The sequence below is a fragment of the Halyomorpha halys genome, unplaced genomic scaffold, assembly GCF_000696795.3.
Source record: "Halyomorpha halys isolate HHAL.00 unplaced genomic scaffold, Hhal_1.1 Scaffold98.1, whole genome shotgun sequence".
NCBI lineage: Eukaryota > Metazoa > Arthropoda > Insecta > Hemiptera > Pentatomidae > Halyomorpha > Halyomorpha halys.
In genome coordinates, this window is record NW_027107309.1 from 513,944 (window position 1) to 532,887 (window position 18,944).

Genomic DNA, 18,944 nt, shown 5'->3' on the forward strand with positions numbered 1-18,944 from the left:
AGGGTCCCGTTGAATATCTAAAGATAGAATATCTCCCGATAAGATAACTTGATCGTGTTTTTATTTTCCATGAAGTGGATTTAAAGAAATATCTTTTGATCTCATTCAAATCATTCATTGAAATGATGTCCTAGTTTTGATCAACGATTTTTTAAATTCTGTATAATTGAACATATTTATCGTGAAAAGAACTGAATTTACAATTATTTTAAATAATACCCGAAATTCTAAAATGATCATGTATAGATTATAAATTTTATATCTATTTTATTGAAGGTAATTTGGGATGATTGTACTTACTTCGAATTTTACAAATATCAAACTTGTCGACTCGTTGATTCAATTATTCATTCGTTTATTCCAATTATTCGCCAAAAGAGAAATAAAGATATACCTTTTTTTGGTTAGTAATTTTTTTAAGCTTTAATATATAAATTTAAATTTTAAAAATTTTGAATTAAACTCAAAGTTTACAGTCTCTGTAATAAGTATATATTACTTATTTTACTCTAAACTGTAAATTATAGTAATATCATTGCTATATCTACGTCAAAGGTAGGGAATTGTTTAAGTATAGTAAATAATTAATTATAATATAATGAGTACTAGAATAATGCTATCTGTAAAAAAATAAAATAAAAGCCAAATAGTGCTCTCTAAAACACAAAGTTCTATGCGTACTCTAAACATAGTTGAGGAGAGTTTTCTTAAAATAACTACAGCTTATCATAAAATCTAATAAATACATTATATACGAAATAAAAAAAAAATCAAATAATGAATTGTAAGATGTTACACTATTTAAGTTAAACAGTTATATTAACTGACTCAAGTCGGATTCGACTTAAGCTGAGTCGAGTTCTATTCGACAAAATGGTGTATAAACCCATAAAACCATATTTCATTGCTCTTTGTTTATTTTTAAAATCTTTTACCGTTAATATACACTCAATTTTAAAACTTTATTCGTCTTTTTAGTTAATTTTTTAGGGATTCGTTCGATGAAAAAAATTTTTTTTTTCAATCTACTTAAAACAATCTCTGGTAGAAATTGGCCAAAGACGTTACTTAGCAAACTAAAACGGAGTGGCGTAAAGTGGGAGCTTGCTTATAATTCACAACACACCTTTGAGAATTAATTTTTTCACTAGAATTTTTCATAATTTTGTGACTTCGCTGATATTCTATAATATTGGCTTTTAAAATTAGCTCAATTTTGATCAAAGATTTTAAAGGGAAGTTGAATTCTGAAACGATTTTAACCTCTACGTCTCTGCGATTTTATGCACCGTCCACGCATTAATGCAGTTTTTTCTTATTTAGGCTTTCGGGACGCGTCGGTCAGAAAAGGTCACCGACATACAATCGTTTTAAAATAAATTTTTCTATGAAAATGCTTCATTGATTAGATCTCGTTCCATTGGAAATTTTGGGAAGTATGTTTTTTACTAAAAAAAGAGCTACCAAGTTTCTTTACGAACTTCTTTAACAAAAAATCCATAAAAAAGTGAGGAGGTAGTATAATGTGCGGTTGATTGTATCATCTAAAGAGTATATATATTGGTAGTTCTTTCATTATCCAGAACTACATCCTGGTGACCCAGATACTGAAAGGATATAGCTCCTTCCGCCCGACTGATCTACTGAGCAATGCCTTAATCTTAAAATTCAATATGAAAACAAAGCATAATTTTTATTATGCTTAATAAGCCACTATAAAGTAAAATTAATTTTTTTTTCAAAAAAAACTTTAGTCCGAGTTGATGGTGCACAAATTATATCAGGGTCATTTTAATTTAAACGTATGATTTTGAATCACTAGTAATATTTTCCAAAATATAAAATACTCAATAAGACCTGTGGGATGGATTAATGGTAGTTTTTACTCCACATTTAAATAACTAGGCAGTGTGCAGAGTTTTCTCAATTTTTATTTTTAATTATTATAAGTAATATATAGGATCTCAAGGTTTTTACCAAAATTAATACAATAATTTCATCGAATTCAATTCTTGTTATATAAGCAATTGCTATTGGAGATATTATCGACTAAGGTAGTTTGTATCCATCTCATGGACTTTCAGTCCTAATGTGGTTTCAGCGAGGTTAAAAATACAGAAAAACATAACTAAAACTTTGCATTATAGCTTCATTTTTTTTGTAAATATAAAGGCATATTTATTAATATTTTGGTTGTAACACTCATGGCATAATATATGTATATCTTAACAGAAACTGTAGAATTTAATTGCTGTATTCTCTAGAATTATTAATAAACCCTACCTTTTTGTTCATAATATAGGCAACGCTCATGAAAAACCACAAAGAAGAGGTGTTTGAATCAAATTTTGAACTTAGAACAAGCACCAGCATTCTTCTGATAGAATTCTAATGTACTTTTTAAAAAAAATTATTAGAGATTTGTTTTTTCTGGAATTTGTTTTTTAATTATTCTTCCAAACCAGGTTAAAAAATCAAACCTCTGGTTATCACGTTCTGTCTAGGGCTATGTGTAGTTGATGGAGTTAAGTGACTGCCTCCTTTCTGCAATGGGATTAATGGGATGCAATTATTTATGTAGCGGTTCCGAGAAATGAAAACTTAACCCCCCATGTTTAGAATAGGAATCATAAAAAAAAATTAAGTAGGTAAAAACTCTTAAGTGCAAATATACGGGGAAACATCTTTTAAAATAGCTCTTTTAAGCTCTAAAATGATGCTGGAGAAGCGACATTAAAAGTAAAGTGACCCAGTATCATTCTACTGAAGTATTGAGCAGTAGATTAAATCCAAAATCATACAAGGTTTTAAACGTTGATATTTACTTCGATTAGATATGGCTGTAACATAACTGACATTGAGAACGAGATGTATCAATACAAGATTTTTCGTATACGGCAGTTTTATTTTGGAAGTTGAATTAACATTGGATTTCCTTCCCAGAAAACACAAACCAAACATGTAATTAATTTGTGATAGGAAATGAAAGATAGGTTTTTTTCTTTCCTTTTCAGGATAAAGAATTCGTAGAAATATAAATAATAACCCAATATATATTATGGTATAATATTTATGTTATGTATTAATATTTAATTTTCCTCATGAGAGGTATCCTAAGTTAAGTCTCCTTGATATCTTTGACTTAAAAATCCCTCAGTAAACAAGATTTAAGATTTTAAAATGATTGATCACAATGCCGCTGTTTTAAAGGTAAAAATATAAGACAATAATCTTTTCTTTAAATATGTGTAACATTTTGAATGTAACAGTTGTTTATAATTCAATAATTAAATTAGTGTTTTTTAAATAATTTTCTTATAATAATGATATAATATTACTAACAGTAGTGTAGGCTGGACTAAAATATGATAGACATGCTTAATTAAAGAATTTTGGGATATTTACAGGCATTCCTTCTTTATAAAATTTCAGAATGATTTTATCATTACATTGATTAATACTTGGAACACTGTGTCAGGTATGTTAAAAGGGTATGAGGGTTGAACAGAATAGTAATATTGCGATTGGTATATTTGACTAAACTCTTGGAATTATAATAGTATATTGATTAGATCTCTGGAAGATAAAACTAAGATGATTTATGAACTCTGAACCTTCTAAAAACTCAAAAATTCTCATAATTTTTATTCTAATAATTAATTGATGAATTTTTATTAGGTTTCCATATTGTAATTTACTGGCAACTAGAGCTATGAGTTTTTAGTACTAATATATGCTTTATGGATGGCATCAATTATTTATTTAACATTATTTATTTTTCTAGTAAAATAAGGATTTAAGATAGTTAAAAAGTAATATCAATGTTCAATTTAATATTGTGAACTAAAACTATTATTTTTAAAACCAAGAGAAATATATATGCAGTTATGTTCTAGTTAAATAGTTCCAATAAGGCGAAATTTTGATTTTCAGGGAATTCTTTATATATATATATATATTTTTATCCTAGCTTCGGGTAATACGGAAGCTCAGTTAAAAGAGGCTCTGTAGTAAATATAAATTTATGGAGGATGATGAAGAGAAGGAAAACATATGACTCTTGACTGGCAGTGACTGGGGAGTGATCCTCACCCTCCTACATGCACTTGACTTGGAAGGGATTCCACACAACATGTGTCTTAAGTTCCTAAGGGCCTACTGGTGAATCAATTATCAGGTTGGTTAATCCACCTTTCAAATTGCAGCCTGGAGGAATTGAGACTTCATTTAGTCGACTTAATTGTACAATTAAGTCGATTTATAAATATCTACCCACTAACAGTATACAGTTAGTTTCTCAAATTTTTAATATTACGTCATTATTCATCCGAAGCAGCGATATGATAAGACTATGCATGCCGGGAACTCACTGTTATAGAGTGCAGTGTCCGCCTACCAAATTTGAGAACCAGGTTTTGCATAGTTAACTGGTATTTATCCTAGTAACAGTCAATAAACGTAACATTTTATTACAAATATGTGCTAATATGTCAGTTTTCCTATCAGATGTATCATCGTTTTCAGGAATAAAAAACAACTGTGGTAGTCTTTTCTCTGAACAAAAAGAGATTTGGATGCAAATAATCAAGATTTTTTTTTCTTATGGAACTCGCGTCATTTCTGGAGGAAACTTGGGAGGAATGGAATTGGCCAGTATGGAAATTAGGTGACCCTAGTAGTCGTAAAATTGAAGAACTAATGGGGCCTGTTGACGAGGGAATTGCATAATTTAGTAATTGTGTTGGTTGCGGATGTGAGTGGTAGGGGTCCATCTTCCACTTGTGGCAGAGTAGTCTTGGAGATGAGCTGGGACGATACGGACTGGGAGGACTTCGACCGGCTGCTGGTGGAGTACAAGGCCCGGGGGCAGGCCTTCTACCCCGCCCCCGCTGTGGGGCAGGCCTTCTACCCCTCGCCGCCCCCGGACCCCTTCGGATATGTCCACACTGCTGTGAGTCTTTTCTCATATTACGTTAATAATCGTAGTCAATAATGGGTGGCAGTTGTAGCTGAGGGAGTTATGGCGCCCATTAGCAACATAATAACTGCAATGGCGCCAATCCGAGTCCAGCCTGGGTTGGTTGACTTTTATTTCGTAGTAGTTATTAAATGAAACCTTGACCCTCCCACTCTGGTTGGAATAAGTTGGTTGCCTTTAGATGATTTCTCTTATGCCAGAAATGCCCAGATAGGAGATAATAAAAAAAGGCAAAATGAGATATGAATTTAAAAATGAAAGCTACCAGTATTTAAATTTTTTCAGTTTACTATCCAAAATATAGAACACAGTTGACTGTGTTTTTTTCAACTTTTTTTAAATTTTTACCGTCTTATTTCTATTAGATGTCCCATTTTCATATTACTCTAGAACTCTATATAGCGTGTACAGTAAAAGATATAGAAAGACGTATGCATAGCACTTGAGTATGTTAAAAACGCTGTTCCTTTTTGTAAACGAGCTGGTAAATTATTCTTAATGATATTAAATGCTATTTAATTGCTTCCCTGAATCCAGTGCAGAAAGAAGTAAATAAACGCACAAAACCTATCACAAAAAAGTTAATTTTTTTTTTAATAAAAAAATTATTTTTCATATTGAAAAATCTAAAATTTTATTTATTACAAATTTTCTAACTTCTATAATATTTTGGAGCTCAGAAACATTTATGTATGAATCGGGTCAAGTTAATTATAAATAATAAATCCTCATCATCCCATTACCAACTGTTCAAGACATCTTGGCGGCTCAAAGTGAATTTGCTTTAAAGATTGCAGTGAATTGACTGGAGAGACTCTCAAGTCAGGCACAATCCTGAGATAAGCTATATAACAGCTGCAAGTCAGGTAGCCTTGAGGAAAATCTGTTTTAATGTGAACCTTATCGCTCCAGGGATTATATGTCGATTCTTGGAGTTAAAAGAGATATCTTCTATTTATTCTATTGTCTCTTAACGAATTTCCTCACTTCATCAATCGGATATTTAATTCCATAAGTTTTACTAGCTGAGCTAGAAACGCGATAGATTATAGCCATCTAGCACCAATAACGTTATTTAGCCTATCGGATATAATCGATATCTGGATGGACATTTGGTCAAATCAATGGCTGCTTTAACATACAATATAAGACAGGACATAACTGTTAATTTTGTAAATGTGTGAAGTGTTCTGTTGCGAAATTAGTAATCACTTTTAGTACCATGCATTTATAATATCAAGCCAGTATTTGTGTTTTTATTTTATTAAATAATTACTGCTTCAAGCTTATGAAACAGCTAAATAACAATCATTATATACTCAGCTTATTTTATGTATAAACTTAAATATGTATTTAAAAAGTTAAGTTTGAAAAAGTTGAGCATATAGATGAATGTTTCAACTTATTTTTATAATAATGTTCACAAATCTTTATACAGTCTTTTTTGACGTAAAACCTTTGCATGTATGTGACTTATCAGTTCATTAATTTTCACCAAGCGATGCATCGCCATAGCTCAGAGACGTATTGATTTTTATTATTTAGTCTTCAAAAATAATCCTACCAACACGATTCAATGTACCCAACGTAATTTAATGAATAGATTAATTTTTTTTTATTGATCACAAATTATGGAGATATTTATTAACTTTTTTTTTTAGTGATTGATTTCATATGTCTACTTATAGTACAAGAGCCGGGAAGAAAAAAAGGCAGTTATCTCACCCCAATTTTTGATTACTTTAATGAAAACTATTTATAATTACTAGTCAAAACTGACGAGTCTGCCAAGTATAGGTAGGGGGGATAAAAACTGGCGGCTGTTTCAATCCCTTAAAAAAACATTAATTTTTCATTCTGAGCTCTTAAAAACTACCAACAATACTAGAAAATCTAAAAGAACATTATTTAAAGAAAAGTAAATTTGCTGAAATATGAGCCATAAATAGGTATATTTACGTCCAATAGTTAGATATAATTACGTCCAATCCTCGAGATATAGTCTTTTAAAAAGCAACATTCAGTGTACTGAAATATCGTTATTGAATCTATTTTGAGAAATCTATATCTCAATAACCGTTCGACGTACAGATGTATATTAGCACTCAAATCTATACGACCTTTACCTTCGTAGAAATATTAGTTTTTATGATATTTGACAAAATAAACTCACGAAATGTTAATTTATAGTTGTTCGTATAAAATGTTGGACTTTTGAAAAAATATATCTCTAGACCCATAAGACTTACATATGTCTGCCAACACTCAAAATAAAGAAAATTTAACTTACTATGAAGCAGTTTATGACACTCTACATTTATCGTTTTGAAACAGCCGCCATTTTTTAATCCCGCTACCACCTATACTTGGCGGACTCATCAATTTTGACTAGTTTACATATACATAGTTTACATACTTATACATAGTTTTCATTAAAGTAATCAAAAATTGGGGCGAGATAACTGCCTTTTTTCTCCTCTTGGGCTTTTGTACTATTATATCCCTCTACGCATTTTTATAGAAAGGGAGAGACAAAGGTTTTACATAACTTATTTCTTTTAAAAGTTTTAAAAAGTTGTTAAAGTTACACATCAAAGATGACTCAAAATACTGCTATTACAAAATGTAAAATATTTTTTAAATCATAGTGTGATTAAAGTTATAATGAAGTTGTAGCTGTTGGTGCAGTAGCTAATGTTGCTTCAGTAGCCGTCATAATGTATTAATTATTAATTAATAAATAATAAAAAGAAACTTGCGAAGTGTAATCTACGGTTTAGTAATACACAGCGTACGTAAAGAGAATGCAAAACATCCAAGAACTGGTTGTGGAGGAGTAAAGAGGTTTATTAATTTTTTGAGAATGGATCCAGGTACTTTTGAATTCTTAGCCCTGAAAGTGAGATATTTTATATTTCGAGAAAGGATATATTTACGAAACCTGTACATTTTTATTCGTAACTTCGTACATATTGTGGCTTTGTCTTAGTCGTATATATTAAGCCTTTATTTTAATAACGAAAATGTATAAACAAATAGTTTATATGTTTATTTCACAAAGAATAACTAAAAACAGTTAAAACATGCTATTTTCGGTCTTGTCCCTCGATAGAGTATCTTTTGTTATTGACATGTACTTGTATGTAAGTGGGTACTTGAATTCACAACTCCTTTTAGGAAGGGTATGTTTTATTTTCATTTTTACAGCCTCAGCTGGGAACTTCGAATCTCATAAAATACTCCGACATAACTATCACATAAAACATCTCAAATTGATATATTATTTCCATATGTGGAGAAGCCTCGTTTCTTTTGCTTGCGCTATGTACTTACTTTGAATAATCCTCCTCCTTCTCCTCCTCTCCTTAATCCTTTCCTTGGTGATTTTGGTGTATTTAAGAAGTATATTAGATCAGTAGCAATAATAGTAATAAATCAGCTCCTTGGTTCATAAGAAATTGCCAATTGCATCGTGAATTACAAGTGGAGTCAATAGAGGATTATATCAAAAAATGGTTCATGAAGTTCCACTCCCAGTTGCCGACAGTTAAAGGAGCAGTGACCTACAACCTGGGAAACCCAACCTCAACCCGAAGACTGAAGCCCAGACTTCTGCAGGACATTCTTTTATAAATTTTTAATAAATATAAAATTAATTCATAGTCACACTACCTCTATTTATATATTATTATTATTCATTTTATTTATTCATTTTTTTTTCTCTCTTTTCTTCTCCCTTCCCTTTTTCAAATTAACTTGTTTCTTTTTACTATTAGAAGACAATTGTTTGTTTTATTTAAGTGTACCAATATCATTATTTTTTGTTATTAATTTTACTTTCCTCTTTTATTAAGAAGCATTATTCTTATATATTTATTTTTTTTTAAATAAGAACATTGTATATAGTTAGGTGTGTCATTTGTATAACTATACCCCCTCATAATCAACTGTTCAAAAAATATGTATAATATATGTTATATCAACCATGTAAGGCCACCTGATCTGGTATAAAAATAAAATAATAAAATATTATTTGGAGCTCCATATCCATTAAACTGCCTACAACACTAAAAAAACTACATAGTACATTATTTAAAGTAGTATTATATTATTTACTATAATAAAAGTATCTAATTCCTGAGATATAGTTTTTCATAAACCAAAATTTTTTTTTTATTGGAATTTAGAAGAATTTGGAATTCTTGTGAAGTTGGAATATTAGTTATTTTCCGTTCTTCCTTATCATGTTTGACAATTTTCTAAATTTTTTATAGTTTTCATCAAAGTAATTAAAAATAGACGTGAAATAATGTGTTTTTCTTCTCTTTGGCTCTTGGTAATGTCGACAAACGTAAAGAGCGTGTAATGAAAGGATAGAATCAAAGAACCGATTTCTCGAAAATTGTATATATTATTATGTCTTTTCAATGTTCAATCTATTTCTATAATTTTTATTTTATATAAATTTTCAAAAGTTACCTTAAGATTAAAATTTGGAGATTATGAGAATATATGGAACAAAGAAATCATTACACAATGTAAATACCATTTGTGACAGATATAGGAAAGAACAATACAGAGTTTATCATTACTCACAAGCTCGATATAGGAATCTCCTAATGTATGCGATTTCTTATGTTGTGTCCAATTGAGGAACTTTTTATAAAAGAGGAAATTATTATATCTCATATTTCTAAACCTAACAACTATTATTTATAAAAATTTATTGTTTTGTTTTCCTTCATATATATATTTTGTAGATTCGTTAAAAAGTTAACATAACCGCTGCGTTTTGTCTACTAATGATCTGGGCCTGAGTCACTCTTTATTTCATGAAGAAAGTGGCAACAACCTGACTATTCGTAGGCTGGTACGAAGGTCGTTGAGATGTCCTCTGCCAAATAACTAAATAATTGAGGTTGGCTTCCTAATGACCAGTTCCATTATTCTTCTTTTTTTTTCTCAATAAAAAAAAACATTAAACTAATTTAGTGCTATTAGTCATGATGGGTAATTTGTTTTATGACTTTATGAAAATTTATTTTGTAATCATGAAAAGTAAATATGCACTCTTAATTATCCTGCATTAAAGGATCAGTTACGCCAGAATAAATTGACAACAGGCCTTGAAACTAGTTAAGATAATATTTACTCAACATTTCTGGAACCTAATGAATGTTATAGAGGTCATAAAAAAACATTTAGCAAAAATCTTATTGAAATGTTTCATATAATATAGTCCCTGTACGAGGGTACTATAACCAAGACTTTTCTAGAACTATTCCCACTTATTCCTTCCATCCCATTGAATAATTGGTAATTGATTATAAAATTCTCAATGTCATGACTATAATCTCGATTTTAAGAAAATTGTACTGAAAACTATTTTTAAATGACTCTTTGATAGCATTATTCAAAGTTATGCTGATACGAAAGGGTTTGACGGTTTCGTGTGTTTTTATGACTAGAAATGGGATCACTTCCGTGTAATTAGTAATCCAAAATATCGATTTTTTTCGTCATGACGGAAATTAATTTTAAAAATTTTTAAACCATTTCTTTCGTGAAAATTAGGATAATTGATTGTTTGATTGTGCGGCGATGTAGATAAAAATTCGAATCCAACGCATTTTAAAGTTTTCAAATCCATCCAACGGTTCGGAAACAGATATTTTCCTCCTTTTTCCTCGTCATAACGAAAAAAAAAATGTACTTTTGGGATTAATAATTGCACCATTTTTTCTCTAAGAAAAGGCGGCAAAATCGGAGAAGTTGGAAGCGCCGCCATCTCTTGTCTTAAGGTACCTCTACACGTTTGTTGAACAATGGCAAATTCGCACATGCACAAGAGTGTGTTCTATCTAAAATTAATTAACTTTTGCAATTTATTTTTGATTTAGCATAGCAAAAATATATATTTATGAAAGCATTATACATCTAGGTAATTTAATTAAAGACTTTTTGACAAAAAATCGTTGACAGAAGGTTGAATGAATAGGTTACGTAGTACTATATATAGAGCCTACATTGCTCACATTTACTTTCATATACCCTATCTTTCTTTTGCTTCTGTTTATAATGAAAATAGAGTAAATCGAATTTAATAGCCGAATAAATTCAAAAGAACAAAACAACCTTTATTTCTCCTCATTTGTTTCAAAAGAAACGCCTTCGAACTGCCAGTATTGCAACAAAAATTTAACAATTAGCCATATTGTCAATGAATTCCCATATTTCATATCACATCTCAATAACTTAGGATTAAACCCGGATATTTCCAAAACCCTCAGAGATGATGATAATAAAGTGAAATTGGTGTTTCAGTTTTTAACATTAAAAGGTTTACTGACTGAAATATAATATCAGACAGACAAAAAAAAATTTAAAAAAATAAATAAATATAAAATAAGTAAAATAAAATAAAATAAAATTAAACAAATTTAAGAAATATTAAATAAGGCATAGGTGACGTTGATGACCAATGATGTTTTACTCCACTAAACAAGAACAAACAAACAGACGTTTATTACTTCATTTGTTTACCAAGCATTTGTACAAGTCCCGGATTTGCGGCAAGTGGAAACGTGTAGCATTAGAAACACATCCATGTGTGGTACCCTTTGAACTAAGGTCGGTGGCCAGATCCGTTCAAGTATGCATAAATCAGTATTTTTCGAAAGCATGCTTGAACATGTACATGGTTATTTATTTCAATCAGTATACTTGCACCGACCACAATTAGCATATCAACGCTCAAGCAGACTTTTGCTAAAATATTGATTATACGTATTTGCCAAGAATGCTTGAGCGCGTGTAGCAACCACCTTTAGAGAAAATATTGTGGAGGCTTAACATTTGTTTTATATTCGTTCTAGCAAAAACTCATTTTCTAAAGTTACCTCGGTCTTTCTCTAAAGGTAGTTTAAAATAGATTTGTTAAAAAATACCACCCTTCTTTTCTAAAATCAAAACAAAATCAAATGTGAACACAACTATTGTATTTTCTTATAGCATGTTTAACGATCGAATAGAATTACTTAAGCTGTTTGAAAATGTCAACGAAACTGGTTATTGGACCTCTTTATCGTGATAGGTTTTTAAAATAAACGTTTTCTTGAGAGAGAGAAAGAACCTGACAGCCTTGAGCTTTGTTACATTAATTAATTTTGATTTTTAAAATCATGAATTTCAAGTTTAGTTGTTGAATACGTAGTTAAAAAAAAATCATGTCAAGTTGATACCTATACTTCTGATTTTTATTCTAACGAAGTTGTTTACTAATTTCATATTTTTTTGAATTATTTTTTAATATTTTCATTAAAATACTTGTCACTATGTGTATATTTTTATTTAGCTATTAAATAATCAGGATGTGGTAATGGAATGTAATAGGCATTGTTGCAATGCTGTTAAAGTTGTATATATATAGTTAAGAATGTCGTATAAGTTCTGTAGTTAACAGCTATATTTTCCCCATATAGATTATTAAAATAAAATGCAGTATAAAAAAAAAATTATAAATACAACTTATCAACATATAATCATTACAACTGCCAAGTGATTCAAATCCACACTCCTCCCCCAGTTGGGCTTCTGTGCTTTTGAACGAAGGATATTCATTTGTGTTATTTAAAAAGATAGGTCTCATATTTTGATTGCTTGTTAGGAAATTCAGAGGGGAAGGTTTGAAACCTAATAATATTACACACATTGTTTAAATCTGGAGTTGTAATAGATAATTGGGGTGCATGGTAACAAGCTTAATCTAATGTCATTTACATTATATGCTAATGACACAGAACAATCATGAGAAATACTCGTTCAGGTTTAACATAACAACGAATGCTTCAAAGGCGATAATATTATACGTAAATTATCACAACAGCTAATTTATAAAACTTTGGATTAGATTCATGAAATTTTGATTATTTAAGTTTATATAAATGTTAAAAATTTACGATTCATATTAAAAAATTCAATTTTTACTATATATCATTAAATTATAGATACAAATAACTATTGTGTAAGATTCACTTTGGTCTTCAATTTTATCATTTTTGAATCTGGTCTTCTAGTTCGATAAGGTTGGCCATAAAGAAAAAAAGTTATTGATAACAGATAATTTTCGCTGGACAGTAGTTTTCATTAAAATGAAGATGTAATTCATTTTGTAAAATTGAATATATTTGTATCTACTTTTTTAAAGTTCGTTATGAAGGAATTTTTAGACGGTTATTTATTTAATATGAAATTATTTTTTTTTATAAAAATATTTTTAATGATTTAAAAACTCGAAAATTTGAGAACTTACTTCAAACAGTGAACATTGTGGTTAAACGATAACCAAAATGTTATTTATACTCAAAATTGGATTTAAACGTTATGCACGCTGAACACAACTTTGAATGAAGGTCAAATTCTTTTAACCATGATTAATAGAATATCTGTCAGTTGATTAGATTTGAAAAAAAACATGAGCAAACACAATTATCATTTTTGAAGTGAAATGAAAATTTAAAAAATATAGAAAAAATTTACTAAATCAATAATGGATAAACAAGGTACTTAAAATACTTTGTTTGATTCGTTTTATATGAACCTTAAATCATTCTCTGTATGTTTTCTATAGGGGAGTTGGAACGTCCTGTTTTTTTTTTTTTGCTAGTGCAGATGTATAAAAATGGACTGAGTGTAGTTCCTTGAGAAACACCTGCTAGTTAGAACATGTGGTGTTACCGAAGGTGTTTCCTCTTTAGCAATGATGGGTGAAAATGATAATTTGAATAAGTAGTTTAAATTGATATTTCTAACTTAAAATGCTGGCAAATATCAATATTTAAAAATACTAGTTTCTGTTAGTTCTTAGTTACTGAAAGAAATTTATGTGCTATAATTTGTGTTCATTTTTATCTCTCGTAAAATACCCTTTACTAAGGATTTAAATTTACTCATTTTTTAGATAAATTTTAATTTTTTTTTCATAAACTTTCTCAAATTAAACACACATATGTGTATGTATACAAATATTTATTCATTTTATTGTTTTTCCTTATTTAAGTTATAGTTTAAAATTGACAAATTTGGCTAAGCAATGCATTTATTAACATGTGAAGACTCAAAATAAATTAAAAAAAGAACACGGTTATTTTGTTTATCGATTTTTTCGATGGTTAGTGAGAATTTCAATATTATTATTTTATATTACCTGATCAATATGGATATACATTTTTAATAGACGTTTTAAAGTTTTTTGGTTAATGGTGTATTCGTTTATAAATGCACAATTGAAAATTTCAGTGTTAAAACCTGCTGTGCGAAATTTTTGGAGAAAATAAAAAGGGAACTTTGCTTGATATAAGTTTTAAACACTTCTTTAGTTTCTAACATTTAAAATTGAGGCAGTTTCAAGAAGTTAAAAAAATTAATTCCAGCTTTCATAATAGCAATATAAAATATAATATAAAAACCATCGGGTATTATTATATATATACATTTTGTATTTTTACTGCAGGATTTTGGGTTTTTACTGCTTAAAAAAACTCGTCTCGTGAGTATGTCTGCCTTCTGTTGGTTTAAGGTTTGTTTTTGTTTTTTTAATTTAAGGCCCCTCCCCGTTCCAATAATCCACTAGCGTAAGCCAATCAAGTTTACAACCTTCATTGGACCCCTCGCCTAACCAAATGCCAATCCAAGGTATCCTTCACACCTAGCTATACATATAGCATACCTCCTATATGTACGTACCAAATACCAATTAAAATCTTTACAGGAGGGTACGAAAAAAATAAATAAATAAAAAAAATTAATTTAAGGAAATGTTTCAGTTCACTAATCGGTTTTCTGGGTACTATTAAAAGAGAAAATTCCCCTGCGGTTGCTTTTGCTGATTCATCATCCACCTGCTAGTACCTTCGAACGCGAGCATTGGCTTCTATCCTTTTTATAAAAAATATTAGTATTACCTATATAAACAATAAAAATATCCAAAAATATAGATTAATTAAATACCTTGTCTCCATGTTAGATATCAAGGCACGAAAATAATCTCTGGCTTCCTTGGTTTTTTATTGTTGATTGTGAGATCTGCCGATCAACACATATATCGAACATATGTATCACAGAGCCGTTCGGGATAAACATTTACGATAATTGCTTGCTAGATATAAAACTTCGACAACTCTGTCGGCAGAGCACTCTGTTATCAACTCTGTCACTAACTACTCTTACAAGTGTTTACACGCTTCTGACAACGATGACGTCAGAGCTGTAGAAAAGAAAGCTATAGCGTGTACGAAGGCCTTAAGATAATTATTATTGAATAATTTTTTTTTTATATAATATATTTATTGAAATTTACAACTGTACATTATAATACATTCAGTAAATTTTATTACAGCTATAATACAGACGTGCAGAGAACTACCCATTAGTAGCACCCTAATGATGTTTTTCAGGGATGGAAGAGGATGCTAAGTTCGAATTATAAAAAAAAATAATTAATTAGGAAATTTAATATTATTGATAAATAACAGAAAATACCAAAACGTTCCTTGCTGAGGTTTTGAAATGTTTTCTTAAATTTAACCGGAATAAATAGTTAAATAATAACAGAACGTTTGTCTCTAATGAAAAATAAAAAAAAACTTGAAAGGAAGGAGGTTATTTTAAAGTATCAAACTCGATGACTATATATATACACCTTGTATTCGTCCATCTCAGCTAACTTGATAGTTCTTCCTACGAGAAATAATTTTTGATCCTCTGCACTGCTCTCACTCAAAAAAAAAAGTCTGTCTTAAGTTTTTTAGCAGATAGTTTGAAAGAGTACTCAAACAATATTAACCTATTCTATAGTTCTACTTAGCATCACCGCTTTTCCATTGATTTAATGAGAAAGATATTCTGAGTGTTAAAATGATGCATTTTGGAATATTAAACATAAAAGACTGTCCACTATCATTAAGTAAGCAATACATTGCTTTTTTAAAAAAAAAATAATATAAGGCTGAAGTGCTACCAAAGTCAGCCTGTTCACGTTTCGAAAAATAATTTTTTAAAAAATTAATAATTCAATTTCACAGAACAAAGAGTACTGTTTACCAAATTCAATTTATTTTTCTCATATTGAAATAGAAAAGTTGATAACATGGTTTTATTCCTTCCTTGCTGTTGTTGAAAAGACCATGATTGTGTGATTAAATTCCTGTTGTGATTATTTACCCATGTCAGAGCATGATGGAGTCTGTCTTATGAATAATTAAACAGTTACTGTGTTTATTCACTTATTATCTTTGTCCCAGTTACAATAAAAAAAAATTGGTTCTCTTAATACAGGATTTGAAAAACATTTAATTCATTTATTTATATACAATCATTGGTTTCTTGATTAAGAATATAATTCAACTCTGATTTATTTTTATTTTTATTGCTAAGTACTTTTTGAATACCAAAGGATAGCTTTGTATTCGTATTGTAAATAAAAATATTTATGTTCTCAAAATCGAAAATTTTCACTCGTATTATACGTTTTGTACATCAATAAACAAATTTGGTTCCGTGCCTGTATGTCTGATCTGTAGCCAAATTTTTCTTTAGGCGTAATAGATCAAACCTTCATTTCAATTTTGATATTTTCACTGATTTTGCAGGTTAGTGTCTTGTTGATTCCATATAGGTTTTTAGCAGATTCCGTCACACTTGTTCACACACACAAATTATGCCCTTTGAATCCGAACCAATAGATGTATGCAGCCCCGTGTAACGTTACAAAATTGTCTTAGTTTGTGAGAACTTTTTTTACAAGTTCAATAACTGTGATTCATAAAGTAGTTGAAACTATAAATTTATTTTAATTACTTTTTGCCAACTTATTTTTAGAATAATTATTCTTAGAAAATGAAAATAAAGTTTTACAAACCTCATGGATTTTTTTGGAAATAGAAATTGATTTTTAAAAGTTTATTCTTTTTTTTTAACTCTTTTCATTTTTTTTTTTCTAATAATGACTTCCTGTAGACAAAAAACTGTTCAATCGATATGGGATACAAGAAAAAAGTGGGACACAACATTAAAAAAAACCTTACAAACATATAAAGTGGGATTATCATTTATTTCATCCCTCCCTCCCCCCCCCCCCAAAAAAAAAAATTGTTTAATAGATATGGGATACTACTCTATTCATGTTACCGCCCTTTTTATTTCAAATTTAATTTTAGTTTTCATATTTTTTAAATTATTTATTTTTAAGAAATTACATGTTTAGCGCCAAAATAAATCCCATTTTTTTTTAAAAGGATACTACAAAAGTTTAAACAAATTTTTTTTAGTAATTAAAGAATTTACTTAACTGGTATGTACAAAGAAATAATTTACTCTCTAGTACATCAAATTAATTATTTAATTTTTGTGAATCAAATTTAAACTAATATGAAATAACTCTTAATCAGACCTTATGCAGACGATATGTTACTCTACGTCTCTCAAGGTTAAAAAAATATTTGAAAGCATCAATTAATTATATCCAAACTCCTATACTTATACTTAGTAACAATAAATTTTGTTTACTGAAATTCCGAATTTTGTTGAATGTATTATTTTTAAAAGAAAACAATCATCGGTAAAAAAATGGAGAAATAAATGATAATTGAACTTTATACCTTTTTAAAATTCTTCATCTGAAGTTTTTTAATGTTACGACCTACTTTTTTTCTTTATTATCTTTAAGTTTAAATCTTTTAAAATTAATTTCTAATCACTTATGTAGTAGGTAGGTGCATTTTAAATGATAGTTATGTATGAGTTAAGTACATTATTTGTTTAAGTTCTTTATCTGAATTTTTTTTTTTAATGTTGTGGCCTTATTTTTTCTTAGGTGAATTAAACCTTTTTAACTTGATTTCTAATCACTTTTGTCGTATACATTACTAGTAACACTTGGTACACATTTTATTCCTGTTCAAATGCCCCTGTTGAATTTGGTGCCGAGCGATATAACGTTGGGTGGTGGCGTCAGTAGTGGACGGACGGTAATAATTTCCTCCTTGGCAACAATTGCCGGTTGTCTTAATGGTAGCAGTCTTTTCATCCAGCGTCTCAACAAGAAGTCTGCTCTTGTTTAAAAATTTCTATAACAATTAATAAAATTATAATTGTTTGAAATTATTGCGGGTTTTAAAAGAAATAAAGCTTAGTAATTCATTAGATCTTTGAACTGCTTCGCCGAAGTGAAGTCCCTTTGGAATGAATGACTAACGGTTACTTGAAAGGAGACAAAGTGTGATTGATGGTCTATCATTGCGCTCCAGTTACTAGGTTTTCATTCAGATTTAGATCCTTGAAAGGCAAACGTACTCTCTCGTGCTAGTACTTCATTCATTAAGTTCACGAAGTTGGTTACGATGACTGAGGGTCGGTCGATGCTTCAACTAATTCCTGTCCCACATACTCTTTTTTTTATATTATTATTAAAAGTTTCCATCAGCGCTTCCCACAGTGAACTAAGGTTTGTACTTGAATCTCCGGGGTAAAGCGACGTAGACAGATCACAACACGAATAGTTTTAATTAACACGGAAATTTGGTGCAGTTAGAGGAATCCACGAACTTAGACATTTTTGCCTCTTCAGTTCCCTAAAATAGTTAATTGCTGAAATACGAGTATGTATTTTGTAACACTTCGGAACATCAGTTCTCATTATTTCTTTTTTTTGTTTCGATGCTCTATTCTATTCCCACAAAAGTTTACGTTTGTTATTTTTTATTAACTGCGGGTTGGCGGAACATGTCAATTTGTCTTTATTAAGCAACTCTATTCTTGGTATATAGGATGGGCCAACAGTCCAAACGCATACTAATTTCTTGCATTCGTTGGACTCAGTCGACCAAGCAAGTCTGTTTCAGTCTCACAGCTTTCAACGTGATTAATCCTAAAACAAAGAACTAGGAAAAAAATTGATACTCTTTGTGTG

General features: G+C 29.6%; 1 protein-coding gene across 3 annotated transcripts in view; it reads left to right on the forward strand.

Moving 5' to 3' along the window:
* Window positions 1-18,944, forward strand: part of ClC-a (chloride channel protein 2) — a 186,835-nt gene that overhangs the window by 67,902 nt on the left and 99,989 nt on the right. For 2 of the 3 annotated variants that reach the window (XM_067045586.1, XM_024358479.2), the window contains exon 1: window positions 4,787-4,951. The exons of the other annotated variant lie outside the window; for it this stretch is intronic. In XM_067045586.1, coding sequence (XP_066901687.1) covers window positions 4,802-4,951 — 150 coding nt within the window. In that variant the 5' untranslated portion in view covers window positions 4,787-4,801. Of the gene's footprint in view, window positions 1-4,786; window positions 4,952-18,944 lie in introns of those variants that run through there. 3 annotated transcript variants of the gene reach the window in all.